This window comes from Manis pentadactyla, chromosome 1, assembly GCF_030020395.1.
Source record: "Manis pentadactyla isolate mManPen7 chromosome 1, mManPen7.hap1, whole genome shotgun sequence".
In the NCBI taxonomy this organism is placed as follows: domain Eukaryota; kingdom Metazoa; phylum Chordata; class Mammalia; order Pholidota; family Manidae; genus Manis; species Manis pentadactyla.
In genome coordinates, this window is record NC_080019.1 from 122950947 (window position 1) to 122968476 (window position 17530).

Here is a 17530-nt window from a genome sequence, read left to right on the forward strand (position 1 = left end):
GGGCTCCCAATTTTTTTTTTTTTTTTTTTTTTAGTTCATGCCTTGTTTTTAATCAAATTGGACTTAAAAGGAAGTTTGCTGTATTACAATTATGGAAGACAAAGACGTAACTAGTACTATGTACATCATGGCATCTCCCGTCTGCACAGACTCAGTATCACACTCCTTTACAACACTCTGCTTGCCACTGGACAATTTATCAAAATAATAACAAAACTTCAAAGGAAAAGTTCCCTGAGGGAGCCTGCCTCTGCATGCTATGACAGTCGTCTAAAGCATTGCCTCAGAAACCACCTTATTTTCATTCTTCAAGAAGACTCAAGAGTTTTCATGTAAAAGTCTGGTTAAGTCACAAAGGTACCAGATGAGTCAGCAATTCCACTGCTAGGTATACACAAGCCCAAGAGCACTGAACACATATGACCATGCAAAAACTTGTATACAAATGTTCACAGCAGCATTATTCTGAATCAAAAAAGTAGAAATAACTCAAATGTCCATCAATTAGTGAATGGACAAGCAAAATGTAGTATATCCATACAATGGAATATTAGTCAACCATAAAATGGGGTGAACTACTGATATATAATATGAATGGACGCTGAAAACTTTAAGCTAAGTAAATGAAACCAGACCTGAAAGATCATATATGATATGCTTGAGCTTATGCAAAATCCAGAATCAGCAAATCCAAAGAAAGAGAAAACAGGTTGGCAGGAGAAGGGGTGAAAGGGAATGAGGAATGGCTGCTAATGGATATGGGATTTCTTTTTGGGGTGATGAAATGTTTTGGAATTAGACAGTGGTAATGACTTCACACCTTTGTCAGTACAGTAAAACTCACTGACTATATACTTTAAAAGAGTATATTTTATGGTATGGAAATATATCTCACTTTTTTTTAAAATGTCAAGTTAAGAGCCAGGGCATTGAAATCAGACCAACATGGACATGAATGCACTCTTTTGCATGTATTATGTTGGGGGTGAGTCACTTAAGCCTCTGAGCCTCAGTTTCCTCCTCTGTAAAATGGAGAGAATAAAAGAATTATTTCAAACAATGTAATAAAGTGTTTGGCACAATGATAACGCATAGAAAGTGCCCAGTAAACGACTGTTGATGTTAAAGTGACAGACTAATATAAACTGGCTCTTAGCTAATGTACCTTTCGACATGCCTGGGACATACTCATCACTGAATCCTATCAGACCCGCTGCAGGATTTCACTTTCTACATATTGTGTAAGAAATTAAATGGGCGAGGCCTGCTGCTTGTCCAAAGATAAAAAGCCTGCCACAAAGAACAAAATATCAGCCAGCAGAAGAGCAGAGATGGCAAGAGTTGTTTGCGGAGGCCCCAAGCAAACATCGTTGAGCAGCTGCTGGGAAGCCCTTGCTGGCAGAGAATCAGCTGGGCAGGATGCCACCACTGTCCAATACCCCCAGATGCCTAGGAACAAAACACCACGCGTGCTGGCTTCCCATCCTACCCCTTCATCCTCAGGTATGGGCAAGCACGCTGACACCAGGGCTGCCGGCCAAAGAACAGACGGGTGCCATCTACATACCTTGGAAACGGCTCAGCCCACTGTCTCCTACTGGAGGTGACAGCAGAAAGGTGTGATGACGGCAGCCTCCCATCTCCAAGATCCTGCTCTATCCAGATCAACCACTGCCCCCACACCTGCCTCAACCCATGGCTGCAACATACAGTATGTAACCCCCAAAAATAACAAGCTGCAATAGGATCTTTCTAGTTATCAACTCTTAGCAATGCCAACAGTACTCCATAAATCAGAAGTTTCCTTAAAAGTCATATTTCAGGGACAGCAGTTCAAAATTTATCTTATAATTACCAAGGACTGAAGACAGGCGGACCTCAGGGATGTTCCTCCTTGCGGTCCTCTGGGCCGCTCGACGCCATGAATGCCAATCACGGCAAGAAGGTCCTACGTGACAAGGGCTTCCTTCTGTTTCCTTTTCCCCTTTTCATTTTCTTAAATGTGGTTTGATACAATTTTAAAAACCATCACATTGGTTTTTTTTTTCCATGAAAACTTGAAAAACAGTCATTTTATTTTAGTAGTAATTTTGCGCTTTCTGTAATTACATTTCTTCTTGGTTTGTACACTTTCACTTTCTTCCTTTTTCTAATTGGAGGCTTTTTTTATTATTCATTTTATTATCATTAATCTACAATTACATGAAGAACATTATGTTTACTAGGCTTCCCCCTTCACCAAGTCCCCCCCCGACAAACCCCATTACAGTCACTGTCCATCAGCTAGTAAGATGCTACTTCCCTCCCCAACCTCTTTCCCTTTGGTAACCACTAGTCCATTCTTGGGTTCTGTGATTCTGCTGCTGTTCCGTTCCTTCAGTTTTTCTTTGTTCTTATACTCCACATATGAGTGAAATCATTTGGTACTTGTCTCTCTCCTCCTGGCTTATTTCACTGAGCATAATACCCTCTAGCTCCATCCATGTTGTTGCAAATGGTAGGATTTGTTTTCTTCTTATTGAGCCCCTCATTTTTAATCCTGTCTGAGCATTAGAACCACAGGGAAAGTTAAGAAAAAATAACAACAACTGATATCTGGGTCTCCCCTCAGCCAAGTGAAGCAGAATCTCTGGAAGTGGGGCCCAGGCATCTGTTGTTGGGTTTGTTTTTTTTTTAACTGTCCAGGTGATTCTAGGATTCAGTCAGCATTGAGCACCAAACTCCTTTTTACATAGATGAGGGAACCAAGACCCAGAGAGAAGCCGGAAGAGGGGAGCCAAGTGTCCTGATTACCAATCCAGAACCCATCAAAAGCTTTCCAGCTGCACCAGACTGGGACCATTCAGCAGCGGGACGTTAGGACCCATGGGGTGCACAGCACACTCAGGGCTGCCTTTTCCCCTGCTGACCTCAGTCTGAGCTGGCAGGATGCGCAGCACCACCGCCTGCTTCTTGTCAGCTCTAATCTAAGATCCCAGCGGCCCCCACAGTGATCAGGACTTCCCCCACTGCAACCTTGGCCCTGGCCTCTCTCTGGCCCCAAAGGAAACCACCCACTCCCACCCCCCTCCACCCTGTCGTTGCCCCACCTTCATCAGGTGGTTGGGTCACCAGATAAAACACTGGCTAGCCAGTTAAATTTGGATTCCAGATAAACTACAAGTAGTTGTTTAATGTAGCTATGCCCCATGCGGCCTGTGTTTATTTGCTGACTCTGGCAATCCTACCCAGCAGAGCACAGTAATCCTGGTCTGTCCCGGCCAACTTGAAAGGGAGAACAAACAGCTTGTCCCGACTACACAGCCCCTGGCCGTCCGCCAGCGCTCTTTCCTCAACACCATTCAGCACAGAGAGAGATCACTATATTTTAGCTTAATAAAGAGTTGTATTTTGGGGAAAAATGTGATTAAGAGAAACGTCTGCTCAGTTACCTTGTTCATTTATCCTTGGCAGTAGACGCATGACTGTTTGGACCACGAACTAGAGCCCAGACAGGCATTCATTTGCGGGGCTCCCGCTCGTCAAGTGCCTCGATGCGCCGGGCGGGGCCGTCCCTCCGGTAAACAGCGCCGCACACCCACCGGACAGCAGCCTGACGCGGGCGCCGCCGGCCTGGGCAGCGGCGCAGCAGCCTGGGGCTGGCACAGCAGGGCCCTCTGGGGCTCAAGGCCTCGGCCTTTCTGAGGAGACCAAGTTCCCCGACCTTGGTTGAGATTTTTCTTATACCAGATGCTTTGGGGAATTGAATTAAATGAATTTGGGAGCGAGTCTGTTCCTTTGGCAAATCTGCTGAATGACGGTCCATCACCTTAGAATTTAGTTGATTTGAACCCCAGGAAGTGTGTTTGTTTAAAAGCGTATCCCTGGACACGAGGGAGAAGTTGTACTTCCGTGTCACAGCTGGCAGCTTGCCTCTCTTCCCCAAACCTGCTCAGGCCCTTGGTTAATGGGGTCGCTATCCTCCCCACCACCCAGGTGAGAAACCTGAGAGTCCCTCCAGGCTTCTCCTTCTCCCCTCCCAGCCCCCCGCCCCACCGCCAGCGGACTTCCGTCCCCTCACCAAACCCTTTCGTGGCCTCAGACCTGCTGTGGTGTGCTCAGAGTGTCTGCACCCACTGGTGCTGTCTGAGGTCCCCTATGCCTACATTCTGGGCCACACTGGGCATGATCCAGCTAATTTCTGTGGGATTAGTAGGTACAAAGTGATACCTATATTATTTGAATTTTCATTTCTACAATCTACATTTCAGCCTGTTAATCCATCTGTGCATGTGTTACTTGGTTGCTGAAACCTTTTCATTCTATTTCCTTAGCATCCCTGGCCCCCAGGCTGTCATCTCAAGTAGGCAAGAGTCCTTACTGTTTCGTCTGCCTCTGGTTCTCCTCAAACTTCATGCAGCCAACTCTCTAAAGCAGAAGCAGGAACATGGCCCTCTTCTGCATACACTCTTTCAATAACTGCCTTACGATGTTAATGAATATGCAGGCTTTTCACTCTGCCCTTCAAGGCCCTAGGCCAGCCGGCTCCAGCTGGCTTTCTGGCCGGATCTCCTCCCTCTCCTCTCTGCCCAGCCAGTGCCTGCTCCAGAGGCCCATGGTGCTGACCTCGCCCACTGGCTCATCTCCACCCCTTGCTCACATCCTTCTGGCATACATTTCTCACACCCTCCCTATGCTGCCCTTTGCCCCCCTCACGGCCCGGGATCAAATGCAGCCTTTCCCTGAGGTCTGTGCTAGCCCAAGGCTCCACCTCCCTGGATGCCCCAGCGCTTGCCTGGCACCCACGCCTTTGCGCTGTTTTTTTGTCCCATGCGCCTTGTCTTATCTCTCCCACTAGACCATGAGTGAGTTCCAGAAGGGCCCACGGTACATCTAATTCACTTCTCCTTCCCCACCCAGCTTCACCCAGGCCAGTCCACACTGCCAGCAGGGCAACCAGGTGGGAGGCAGCACCATGGCTGGGCCCAGGGAGACAAAGAACTGCCCTGGGCTGGGAATGGGAAAGGGGAAGCAGAGAGAGGCATTTGCTGACTAGTTGGCTATGAGGATTAAGGGGGAGAAGAGACTGGAACAGACACCCAGCTCCTGGGCTCGGCAGGTGCTGGATGGGATCCAAGAAGAGTTGGGAGCAGAGTCTGGTTTAGACGTGTTTCTGGCTGCGATGGTACTAAGCAGGCAGACATGTCAGCATCAGGCCCAAACCACCCGAGCCCCAGGAGGAGAGAAGGTCATCAGTGTAGATGTGGCATCTGGCCCAGGGAAGCACGAGACTGCCCAAGGGCCTAAAGGCAGGGAACCTGAGCAGCCCAGCATGGAGGAGGCGGCTGGGGAACTGAAGCTTCAGCCAGGGCTGGGTAAGCGCGAGGAGTCCTGAGAACCGAAGAAGAGCCATCTCGGTGAGCGAGCAGCCCGCAGAGGCAGATGCGGTGAAAAAGCTTAGACCAGAGCGTCCATTCCAGCTCACCAGCTCCTGGGCCCTCCCCACCCGTCTCCTCAGAGCTTCTCCTCCTCGCGAAGAGCCATCTTGTCAGCTGAACAGGTGAGCCACAGCCCCTGCTCTGGGGGATTGGTGTTGTGAAAGCTGAACCTCTGGTCTTCAGCTTCCCGAGGCACCGTTTCATTGCCGTTTCTCCCGGCCCCAGAGCTCGAAGTGGTCGCTAGTGACATGAGTTCCCCACACACCAAAGTCAGACCACTGCCCCCAGTCTTTCTGGTCGCCTCTGCTTCTGTAGTCTCCTTTTTTCCCACTATGCCAATTAAAAACAAATTTCCAAGGAGAGACATAAAAACAGACATCTGGCTTTAGAACTAGATGTCAAAAGAGGGTAAGCCTCCGTCCTGAAGAACTGGAATAGTGGTGCAATAGTACTTCAGGGCTAGAATATCAGGGTGGAGATGGGAGTGGAGTGGGTATTAAATCATAGAGGAGCACGGGGGTAGCAGTGTTATTTTATTCTCCAGACCATGACGTAGCTTTAACGGATGCTTTGCACAGCTTAAGGAAAGCCTTGTTGGTCTCAGACTCTGAGACGGGGATAATGAAGGAAAAGGAGGAGGAAGAGGCTGGGTGATGGAACTGGCCACCCCCACCTCCTGCATCTTGGAGATGTAACCCCATCCCTTGCATTAGATCTCCAAAGCTTCCGCTCCTCCTCAGCTCTGACCTCTCGCCTGGTCAGGCCCAGAGGCAGTCTACCCAGGCTCCGGGCTCCAAATGCCCTGCACCTAGGGGTGCCCTGCCCGAGCCTCAATAGACACAGTGACTCTCACAGAGCCACAGCTCGACTTCAAGTCCCACTCCTGACTGGCATTGTATGTCAGTCCCAGGGAGCCCGACCCCTGCCTAGGGGACAGCTGGACATTCAGCCAGCGACACCAGGCCTCGTCACAAGCGAGCACCACAGTGCCCTCGGGATTGCTGTAGGTGCACCGCTTCCAGGCTGCCCTTTCCTCCGCAGCCAGATCCCAGCTGCCTCCTGGCTCCCTGTCCTCCAGTCCCGGGGCCTGGAAGCCCAAGCGGTCCCGAGTGACTGGGCACACCAGTTGTTCCTCCTTCAAGGCGGGCACTACCTGGCCCTTCAGGTAGGCAGGGCCTGCACAGTAGGTCTGGATGTTGAAGAGCCGGTCACTATACTGGTGCAGCCAGCTGAAGAGGTAGGCCAGGTGGCAGTCACACTGCCAGGGGTTGCCGTACAGGCCAAGGTTGAACAGGTTGTAATTGGTGTCGAAGATGCCCTCTGGGAGCGTGGTCAGGAGGTTCCTGGAGAGACTGAGCAGCTCAAGCTTGGAGAGGTTCTGGAAGAGATCTGGGTGTAAGGCTGTCAGATTGTTGCTGCCCAGGTATAGCTTGACCAGCCCCCCAAGGCCCCTGAAGGCACCTGCTGGGAGATGGGTGATGGCGTTGTGAGAGAGCATAAGCGAACTAAGGCTGGACAGGTTGGCAAATACTCCCTCGGTGACAACCTCCAGCTGGTTGTGGGACAGAGACAGGCCGACCAGGCTGGGGGTGTGGGCAAAGAGGCCGGCAGGCAGCGCCCGCAGTTCATTCCCCTGCAAGTTCAGGAAGGTCAGGCTGCCCAGGGAGGAGAAGATGGAGGGGTGCAGGTGCCTGATGGCATTGCGCTGCAGCCACAGCTTCTCCAGGCAGAGGAGCTGTGAGAACACTTCCGGGGGCAGCGCCGAGATCGCGTTGCCATCCAGGAAGAGTTCCTGCAGGCTGCCCAGTTTGCCAAACACACCCTGGGGCAGGCCGGAGAGCGCATTGTTGCTCAGCCTCAGTGTCTGCAGGCTGCTGAGGGGCTCAAACAGCTCCTCGGACAGCTGGGCCAGGAGGTTCTGAGCAAGGTTGAGCGTCTCCAGATGCTTCAGAGGCTGGAAGAGCCTACTGGGCAGGGTCTGGAGCTGGTTGCCCTGCAGCTGGAGGGACTCCAGGGCATCCATGTGCTGGAAGAGGTCCTCAGGCAGCACTTCCAGTGAATTGAAGTTGAGGGTGAACTTGCCCAGTGAGGTCAGGCTGGAGAAAGGGTCGGCACTGAGGTTGGAAAGGGCACTGCCGGTGATCTCCAGGTCCTCAAGCCTGGGCAGACCCCCGAAGGCATCCGGCCCCAAGTGGCGGAGCTGGGTATTGAGGAAGACCACCTTGGTCAGGTTGGGGCTACCTCCCAAGGCCCTGGTTTCCACTGTGGTGAACGAGGTCTCTACAAAGACAATGTCTGTGGCGTGTGGTGGGATGTCCAGCGGGATGGTGGCCAGCTCCTCATCGGAGCAGAACACCTCCTGAATGAAGCAGTCACACCCCACAGGGCAGGGCTGGGCGAGCCTGGCCAGGAGCAGGAGGCAGGCCCAGCACAGCCAGGCTCCAAGCAGCATCTCCTAGATCAGAGTAAGAAGAGAAAACAGAAGTGGCGCCTTTATCAAAGACAGGTGGCCTGGTGGCCAGCACACTCTCTGTGAGTCAGAGAAGGGGTCACCTGTGCCAGGGAGACCACCGTCTGGGCAGCAGTGTATGTTTTTAAATAGCTGTTTTCATACTACCTCACAGCAGCCTTGCAAGGCCGTGGGACCAGGGTTCTGACTTCCCAACAGTGAGGGTGTCAGGTGGCCTGTCCACAGTCACCTCACAGGTTAGTGGCAGGACCAAGACCCAGGTCTCCTGGACTTCCCGTGTCCTTTCCAGATTGGAGAAAGTAGCAGAAAGGAGACAAAAAGGCATGAAAGAAGTGTAAAAGGAGACCATGGGTATTTTGGAATTGTTACAATAACGTGTAAAATAGGGGCAGATTATTCCTGAGTTAGAAATGTTTAAACCATGACTAACCCTGAGTTTCCAAATCTCAGCACATTTCAGAGCCTAATTACCATCTGCTCTTTGCACATCCGAGTGAGCAGCTGCAGGAACAAGACAGGCTTTTATCTTAAAATAAGTCCGCCTGCTACTCAGTACTGCTGCCAGAAGGCTATCCTTGGCCTCTGCCCCAACCCCCACCGTGCAGCACAGGGAACTTTCCAATGTTGCGTGGACAGGAGGGTCCAGGCCCAGGGATTCCATAGGCCAATAGGTTTGTGGTTTGTGGTTTTGTCTTAAATAAGGGAAGTGGACTAGGTTTTAGTTTACTAAATGTTAATTATTTATTTTAATGGCAGCATCCACCCACAGGTCACAAATTGATTGATGCAACTTGCAAGTATGTTTCATTGCTCAGTTTTTATATATGAACCATTTGCCAACATGTAAAAAATTGGGAAATATCACATTAAGAGTCCAGATTTCAGGGTGGTTTAGAGACAGTGTGCACACATTCCCCTGTGCTAAGAGCACCTGGAGTTTAGCTGCCCCCTTAGGGGATATGCAGCCCTCAGATCACTCCTGCTCCCACCTGTGTCATGTACATGGTTTGTAGTGATTCAAGTTCTACAAGTCCAGATCTCAGCTCCATCATATTCTGGCTGTGTGGCCTTGGGCATATTACTTAATCTGTCTGTGTTTCAATTTCCTTACCTATAAAATGGGAATAATAATAGTGCCTACTATGTTAGGGTAATTGTGAGCATTAAATGAGTAAATATAGGTGAGGGTTTTAGATCAGTGTCTGATATAGAATGAGCAATTAATAAACTATGTTAACTACTGTTAAAGGTTGCAGGCCACCATCACTGCAGAAAAGGTTGTTTGAACACCAAGAGTAGGAAGATCAAAATGCCCTTTAGATAGAATACATTTGGCTTTAAGAAAAACAGAGAGAGGAAAGAAGGGAGGGAACGAGGGAAGGAGGAAAAGAGAAGGAAAAAGGAAGCCCTCATGCAACATAATCCAAATTTTTCTCAGTTTACTTGTTCTCAGAAGGAACTCACCATTGTCGGGGAATCTTGCCCCAGGCACCCTTTGCTGGCTGCCTCCTTCATCACCAGATTCAGCTTTAGGACAAAGTGCTCCAGAAGCAAAAGTCTCCATGCAAACTCAGGTGCTTACAAAAGCCCCCTCCTCCCATTCAGACTCCTAATAACTCTCAGTTTTTCCCAGGAACTTTTCTGCTTAATCAATAGAGATGGGACAATTTCTCTTTGAGAAAGTTCATACCTCCCTTGAGGCTCCTCTGATGCTAAGTAAGCCTCAGGAGGTGGATTTTACAACGCAGTAGGGAGGCTCTCTAACAGCAACAGCAACTGCGTCTGCCTGCCACTCAGGACACAGGTGGGTCAGGAACACGCCCCAGGCAAGTGTGTGCCTCCTGGTTCTGCTCAGCCCCAGACTCATTCTCACATCGCTCTAGAATAGCTCAGGGTTTATGCTCTGGAGTCAGACAGTCTGGGTTCAAATCCTGTCTCCATCCCTTACAAGCTGTGTGGCTATGGCTGAATTAATTAACCTCTTTGTGCTTCAATGTCCTCACCTTCGAAACAGCAAGATTTAATGCTACCTTCTTCACAGAGTTGTTTTGAGGATTGAATGAGAACATGTGTTGAAAGTTCCAAACCAAGAGCCTTGCACACAGTGAGGGCTCAGCAACATGAGTGACCTAATTATTTTGGGTTCAAGTCAGTTCCAGCTTTGTTCTGAAGTAGTCAGAGAGGTTATATATGAAAAAGCTGATGAGATCATCCGACTGTCCCATTTATGGACCAGTGAGATGCAGTTTGTCAGGCTCTCTCCTCCCAGCCAAAGATGCGGGTAATTGTTTTGTCCTTGGTTCAGTGCAGCACAGATTCCGATGGCTCTCACCAGGATGCCCTGAGCTGAGGTCCCTTCCCCAACACACCCTCAAGAGAAGGTCACGGGGGGCTCTCGAAATGGGAAGTGCCCCTGCCGAAGCACTGAGGAGGCTGGGACGGCAGCCAGAAGATTCTTGTTTCTCATCTGAGAAACTACCTCTGCTTTGTGGAGAGACCAGCAAATGCCCACAAACATGTTCCATGCTTTTAGTAAGCCAAGGAAGTCTGGCTTTCAGGGGGGTAGGGGTAGAGGGAATTGACTGGTTGCAAATAGACTCTTTCCTCATCTCAAATTGCTTTTGGATTGGTACATTTCTGTGTGTGCCATGAGCCAGTCTGTCATCCACCCCAGAGCTAACCCTCACTCCTTCCAGAGGGTAATGGGAGCCCAGAGCCCAGGCCCCAAGCCCCTGGGGGACTACTGTTTGACTTGGGGATGTCTGCAGCGGTGTCTTCCTTGGCAACAGTCCTGGATTCTGCCCCATGGGCTCCAGCACATCTGGGAGCAGAAAGAGAGGCTTCTGTGGCTCATCAGGGTCCCCGGACTGCCTCATCTAGGTCCCTAGGAAGACCTGCTGCTCCCTAGACCTCCATCTCCTTTTCTGTCAACCTAGGAAAATAAGCCAAGTGCAGGTGGTCAAACAGGCTGGGCACGTGCCTCTGCCCCTTGCTGCTGGCTGGCGCTCCTCTACCTGCTGCCCAGTGGCCCAGGCAGGGGAAGCCTTCAGAGTCTCCATTCCTGCGCTGATAAATTGAGAACAATCATGATAATAATAATGTCACCTAAATTACAGCGTTGTTAGGATTATTGTGGCAATCGAATAAGGTAACTAGCATTGGGTTTGTGATGTTGTGATAGAGTAAGAAAGTTATTTTTGGTCGTCGTTCCTATTCCTGGCACAGGGCTCCAAAAACCCTTGGCATTTCCTGAGGGATAAGAGAGGAGTGCCTTTTGTCATTCATAATGAGCCCCACACCTGAGTTTATGTTAATGAAGCAACTCTTGATGGGCCCCTAGATAGCTTCAGATTACCCACAAAATATTTGCAGTGGTTACCTCTGGAAAACGGAATTGTGGAGGTTTTAATTTTTTTCCTTTTGCTTCATATATTCTCTGTGTTTTTAAAAATAATGAACAGGTATCACTTTTGTAATAAGGTTGAAAGTAATCAAAATTGAGATATTTGTGTAAAACACACAGCACAGTTCCAAACACATGGTAGGGGCTTCCTTTATTTCTGTCCTGCTTTGCAATTACATTTCAAAGGCTCAAGAGGAGCTTGCCTGTCAGCTGTCCTAGCATTCTTGACGATTCTGAAATAAGGGGAGTTTGTGAACCTGGCATTGTCCTTCCTTCAAAGGCTCCCATAGGGCACCTGCTCTAGCCCTCTCTTGCACAGTTCCCCCGACTTTAGAATGCTGTGCGACCTTTCCCTCATGCTACTTGTCCCCATTCTACTTATCTTCCCAGACCAGTGCATGTCACCCTTCCCCTGGGAAGCCTTCTCTGACTGCACCTCCTTTGGATTGGATCGCACAGGTCCGTCATGTCCTCTGATGAACACTTGGTTCCTTCTCCTCTGTATTCTAGTCAGTTGCATCCACCTGACTGTGAGCGCCTCAAGGCTGGGGTCGTGCCGCCTACAGCATCTCCAGCCTGGAGGGGCACCCCAGCACGTGGGCCAGGGCTGCACACAGAGAAGATGCCCAGGCCCTGTGTGCTGAATTGAACCAAATATGTTTGTGGCTCTTGATACCCTGTAACTCAGGTCTTACTGTTCATCCTGCTTAATGCAGTCAGGGAGCACTTAGGCTCTGCAGCACTGTGCCCTGGGTTTGAATTCTGACGCCACTACCTACTGGCTGCCTGGGCTTGGACCATACTCAACTGGATAATAAATATGCTAAATCAGATAGTAAATACAAAGCACTTAACACAGTATCTGTCAAATAGTAATTATTCAGTAAAAGGTAACTGCATACATGTTTTATTCCTTGAGTGACTACATACTTTCTTATCTAAACCAGGACACTTCTGGGAATAAAAAGGGAGCTCCTGATAATTTTACAGGATGACAGGCATAAACAAGGGTGGGACCAAGCAAACCAGGACATAGGGTCACCCTGCTCATCCCCACCGCCGGGCACCAGGGGCCTTTATCTCAGGACCCCGTGGTGGGACCTGCCTCCTGCCCGAGCCCAGCAGCAGCCTGGCTGAGCACCGCGTGGCTTCCCCTCCCAGTGCAGGGGGACACAGTGCCACCTGCCCAGAATCAGGGACATGCTCTGAAACTGGGGAGGAGTGGGCAGCCCCTCTCCTGCCTCCCAAGCCAGGACCCTAGGCCAGATTCCTCCCACGCCCCCACCGACCGCAGGAGACCTACCATGAGGGGCTGAGCAGATGGAGACCAACTGCCCTGACTGTTCGTCAGGAGCAGAGGGTGTTTGGCATGGTCTCTGGTCCATGTGAACCCAGCAGCCCTGGTGCTGATCAAAGTTCCAGGCAGCGGTTCCTCCCCTCACGTGGCCTGAGTGTTCCCGGAATGTCACCAGGGTCACAGGACCAAAGGAAAGAATCTGGGGCAAGACCTCTGAAGATTACAAAATGACCCTGAACTATTCCCAGGGACCCAGTGAGGCCAAAATCTAGCTAAAGCCACAGGCTTGGCACCTTTAGGATCTCAAGGGCATCCACTAAACCCTAGAAAGTTCCAGAAGGCTGTTCCAGGGGTGAGGACTGGCGCCAGGGGTCTAAACGCACATCCCTCCTTGTGGTCCCCAAGAGCCTGAGCTCACCTGAGCTGCTGGCCACAGGCTCCTGGTTGGCTCTCAACAGCAGGAGAAATTTGAAGAGGGTTGTGGGTTTACTGTTTTGTTTTGTTTGTTTAATGAACTAACTTTCTAAACAATTTCTCAGCTAAAAGGGGGGGAGATACAGGCAAGTGAATTTCGGCCCAAGGTAGAGAGGAACGCTTTCACCACAGGGCTATGGGAGGATGAAAGGAGTTACTCTGGGATGTCATGGTTTCCCTGTCTCTTGAGGTGTTTCATCCAGGGGCTGCAGAGCAAGGTGATGAGTATGTGCGTGCATGTGTGTGTGTGTGTGTGTGTGTGCATGTGTGTGTGTGTGTAGGTGAGTGTGTGTGTGTATATATTTTAAAGGTTGCAGGAATGATTTAAACAATCTAAGATCATTTCAGCGCCCAGAATCTATCATTCAAAGTAGTCTGATGGTTATAAAACTGATTGCCTGCTATTAATATTTAGCTCACTCTTCTTCAGGTCTGAACTAGTTATTTCTTTTGCACGTGAGCAGATTTCACATTGCAGAGATCTGATAGAGTGTAGCAAGGAAGCATTTTTCCACAGAGACATTACAGACCCAAACTTTGGCAGAGAGCAGCGGGAGTGTGTAAAAGAGAAAGGCTGAGAAAAAAGTGTGCCTGGCCCTACCCACAGTAGCAGCCAGACTGGCAGGGGCAGACTGGCAGATTGGAGGACTGGCTGGGGGGAGAGAGCACACCTCTGGAGGAGACACATCACCAGGCCTGGCGAGCAGCCCAGCCTGCTTTGTGCTCTGAACAGGTTCTACAGCAGCGACACTCACCTGCAGAAGGAAAGCTCGTCTCTGTGTCAGTGTTGTGGCAGACAAGAGAAATTCAGCACTCAACAGATCCACATTTGAGGCCTGTGGAATGGGTGTGGCAGAGGGCCTGGGCAGAGGTGTGTGTGTGTGTGTGTGTGTGTTTGTTTGTACACACGTGTGAGACCAAACTGCAGATAACACACAGCTGGAAGGACACTGGGCCTGTGTGTGCATATGTGGAGCAGAGATCCAAGGACCTTCTGGGAGATGGGATGAAGACTAACCCCTTTTTCCATCATCCGAAATTCTGGAAATTGGTCTGAGTGGATGGATTCTGTGGTTAGGGAAGGACACGAAGGCCCTGCCCCAGCCGTTGAAGGGCCCAGTCTCCTGGGGGCTTACACCTGGCAGAAAACATCTAAGAGCTAAGAGAACCCAGGAAAATATGGACCCATTGCTGGACATGGCAGTGGGATAACAGGACAGCAGGGGTCACATGTTCTTAAGCACTGGACCTATGCCAGCCACCATGGCAGCCCCTGGAATACGGAGGCCTGAAAGAGTCCTAGGGACACGAGACACTTGGAGGGAGTCACCTTCACTCAGGAGATGCCTTCTGGGAGCCTGTGACTCACTGAGCCTGGTGCTAAGCGCTGATACGAAACCAGAGGTGTGCAGGAGAGTCCTACTCCCTGAGCCTGGGCATGTGTGTGCATGTGTGTGTGAGCATCTTAAATGGATGCTCAGTAAACTTCACTGCCTTTCTGGTGACACAGAAGAAACCCCAGCCTGGGATTCTGGAGGCCTAGCTGTAGTCCAAGCTCAGCTATTAGTTCACTAGTGACTATGGGAATTTCCTGTCTTGATCTCATTTTTTTCACCTAGAAAAGGAGTTGAACTTATTCTTAAAGCCCCTTCAGCCACAGTGGCCTGCAGATGTCATTTGTTATCTCATTTTTGGTCCCTGCACACTTTCCAAAGGCCTTTGCCCAGCCTGGAATCTGTTCTGCATGAGGGGCTTTCTGGGTCAGCCTTGCACACATGTGATGAATCAGCAGGTGTGAGGTCTCCTAGCCAAGACATCCACCAAGAACACACCTGTGCTGTGTATACCATTTATTGCTGATTCTATACACCAAATTGTTAGAGGTGGCATCCAGCAAAGATGGGCCCCCAACCCTGGCCACCAGGGCTCACACTCTACAAAACCCCAAGTGTCTAGAAATCTCCAAACACATCACCAAGCACCTGGGACCATTTGCAAAAATTCTCTAAGTAAGGCAAATGTGATCTACTTTTGACAGCAGCGTGAAGGCAACCAGTTGATGAGAACAATCTCTTCTGAGGAGAAGGAGAGAGGCTGGACTGGGAGGACTGGACTCCCGGAGCCCACCATCACCTCCCCAACAGCCCACTTCACTTCTGACTGTGGGATCCGTGGGCTGAATTCTTGGAACAGATTACAGCTACGGGCTGGGACCCAGCCAGTGTCTGCTTACCAACTCTGCTTAGATAGTCACCTCTAGCTGCCCGCTCTTCATGAGCTTCCTGAGTTTGGAAATAGACTCCTGAAGCCACCCCACACTGACATCTGAAATGCTGTGAAAGTTGCGTGGTTGCCCATAAAATGTTCTGAGAACAGTGCTGTGCCTTTGAATTTTAAAGAAGGAACAATATACACACAGTTCAATAATTACCATGAGGGGCCAATTTTTTTTCAATGGATAGATGAGTTTTAGAATTTTTTCTCTATTTATAAAGCTTTTGCTCTACCTAGCACCAAGTGAGTTTCTCATGGCTAAGAGTATGGGGAGCGACAGGACAGTGACTTCTATTTTCTTTGGTTTAAAGGAAAGCCCTGGACAGACCATGAAGTCTTGGACACAGTTATAGAAAGAAGGAAAACCCAAGTCTATTGACTAATACTGCAGAAGAATGGGCAGTTTTACACCCTGTCATAGGGGGATAAATGTAGTTCTCAGGGGGGTTGTGAGGATTAAAAAGAAAATGCCTGTTAATGCATTAAAGTGTACCTATGCACAGAAAGCATTTTTGAAAAACAGTGGGCCTACCTGGTTCTTATTCTCTTTTCTCTGACATTGACCCTCCACCCCATATGGAAGCTTCTGGTACTGGCAAGGTGACCTAGAAGCCAGTGAGCCAAGGGAGAAAGTAAAGGGAACTCTGTGCCCTGCCTTAGCTTTACGGTGACCAAGCAGCTTTCTCCAGTCCTGAAAAGTGAGCAAATACATCATCCTTTTGGAAAGGAAACTCCACCAGCTTTTCTGCCAGCTCTCTGACCAGACAACATGGTTCAGGGAGGCCGAGAGGATTGCAGAGGAAGATGAGGCCCAGTGGCTCCAGCCTATCCACTCCAATGGAGGAAGGGAACAGGCCAACTCAGAAAGTCAGGTAAAGGGTCCACCACCCCAACCTGGGAGCTCCTGCGTGGAGTCATCCAATGGACGGCTGCCCTCAGGCCAGTCTTTGGCCTGGGGCACATGTTGATATCCTGGGCCAGAGGAGAAGGTATTCCAGTGTTATAGCCAATGCTGGAAATACCCAGTCTGGGTCCATACTGGCAAGGCACACTGGATAAAGGGGACTCCTTCCTCACCTCTGTGCTGTCTCTGGCCCACCTGTGCTCTTATACAAAGAGGTGTTGGAGCTGGCTCACCAGAAGCACCGTGAGGAATGCAGTGCCGAGTCATGCCTCCTGTCGGGAGCAGAGTGGGCTGAGCCTCCCCTTTGGCCCCAGGATCAACATGGCAGGTCACCATCAGTGGAATGAAGCTCATGCCCCCGTCTCTGGCCTCACTTCCTTTTTGGCCCTGGCAAGCCTTGGTACCTATCTACCAGTTGCTACAAATACTTAGAAAACATCTTGGAGACACAGATTTACCTTGGGGAGATGTCTTTTGCCTCTGATGGCCCCCATCTCTCCCAGATTCTCTGAGACAGAAAGTGAAAATCTACAAAGTACTCCAGTTCTTATGCATATCCCTTTCAGGACTCTTTTTTTGGAGGCCAGTTAGCATCATGCTGCTGAGGCCCCAGGGGATTTCATATTTGCCTTGTGGGGCAGAGGGAACTGGTAAGAGCCAGTCAGAATGGATGGCAGATTTCCAAATCCTTGTAGAGTTGGCTGCAGCACTTTTCTGGACAGACTTGGAAACCTCCAGAATGGTTCTCCATTTCACTGTGTTTACTTCTAAACTGGTAGACCAGTGGTCCAGAGAAGACAGGTGTTGCCCTGAGCATACTGTCTTCATCAGTGTCAGTATGTATGTAGCAGGAAGAGTAGCAAGGGCAGGTATTCATGGGACTGTGACTCAGGGAAGAGAATAACCCTGGACCAAGCAACCGAGCTCTTAGAACTAGAGCCCCTAACCTGGTGTGACCTATCTGCGTACCCTGCTGTTGCCTGCCATGGGTGAGATTTTTGAAGTTGAGTGTCTAGCTGACTGTAATGTTGATGGAGAATTTCACCATGACATTAGAGGGATCGCTGGGTTCCATGACATGTGGATGTTCAATTAAAGGATCTCATCTCTCAGCTTTTTCACTTCCCCCAAATGGAGAGTGAAAATTAAAAACAGATCAAAGCATATCATGCTCATGAAAGGCCCACGCTGAGGGGCCTCCCATGAGTGGCACTGCTTTGCTGACAGGGGAGGGTGTGTGGTTGTGCGGGTCTCTGTAGTTGAGCTGCCTCTGACCCGGCCTGTCTGGGTG

At 49.9% G+C, this 17530-nt stretch overlaps 1 protein-coding gene across 1 annotated transcript; it reads right to left on the reverse strand.

Annotated features, from left to right (window-relative positions):
• Positions 1-5937: 5937 nt before the first annotated feature.
• On the reverse strand, positions 5938-12749 carry CPN2 (carboxypeptidase N subunit 2). The gene is made up of 2 exons (XM_036875145.2): positions 12594-12749; positions 5938-7872 (listed from the first exon to the last, which is right to left on the reverse strand). Exons 1-2 carry the CDS (start codon positions 12594-12596, stop codon positions 6226-6228), a joined length of 1650 nt encoding a protein of 549 aa, XP_036731040.2. The 5' UTR covers positions 12597-12749; the 3' UTR covers positions 5938-6225.
• Positions 12750-17530: the final 4781 nt, after the last annotated feature.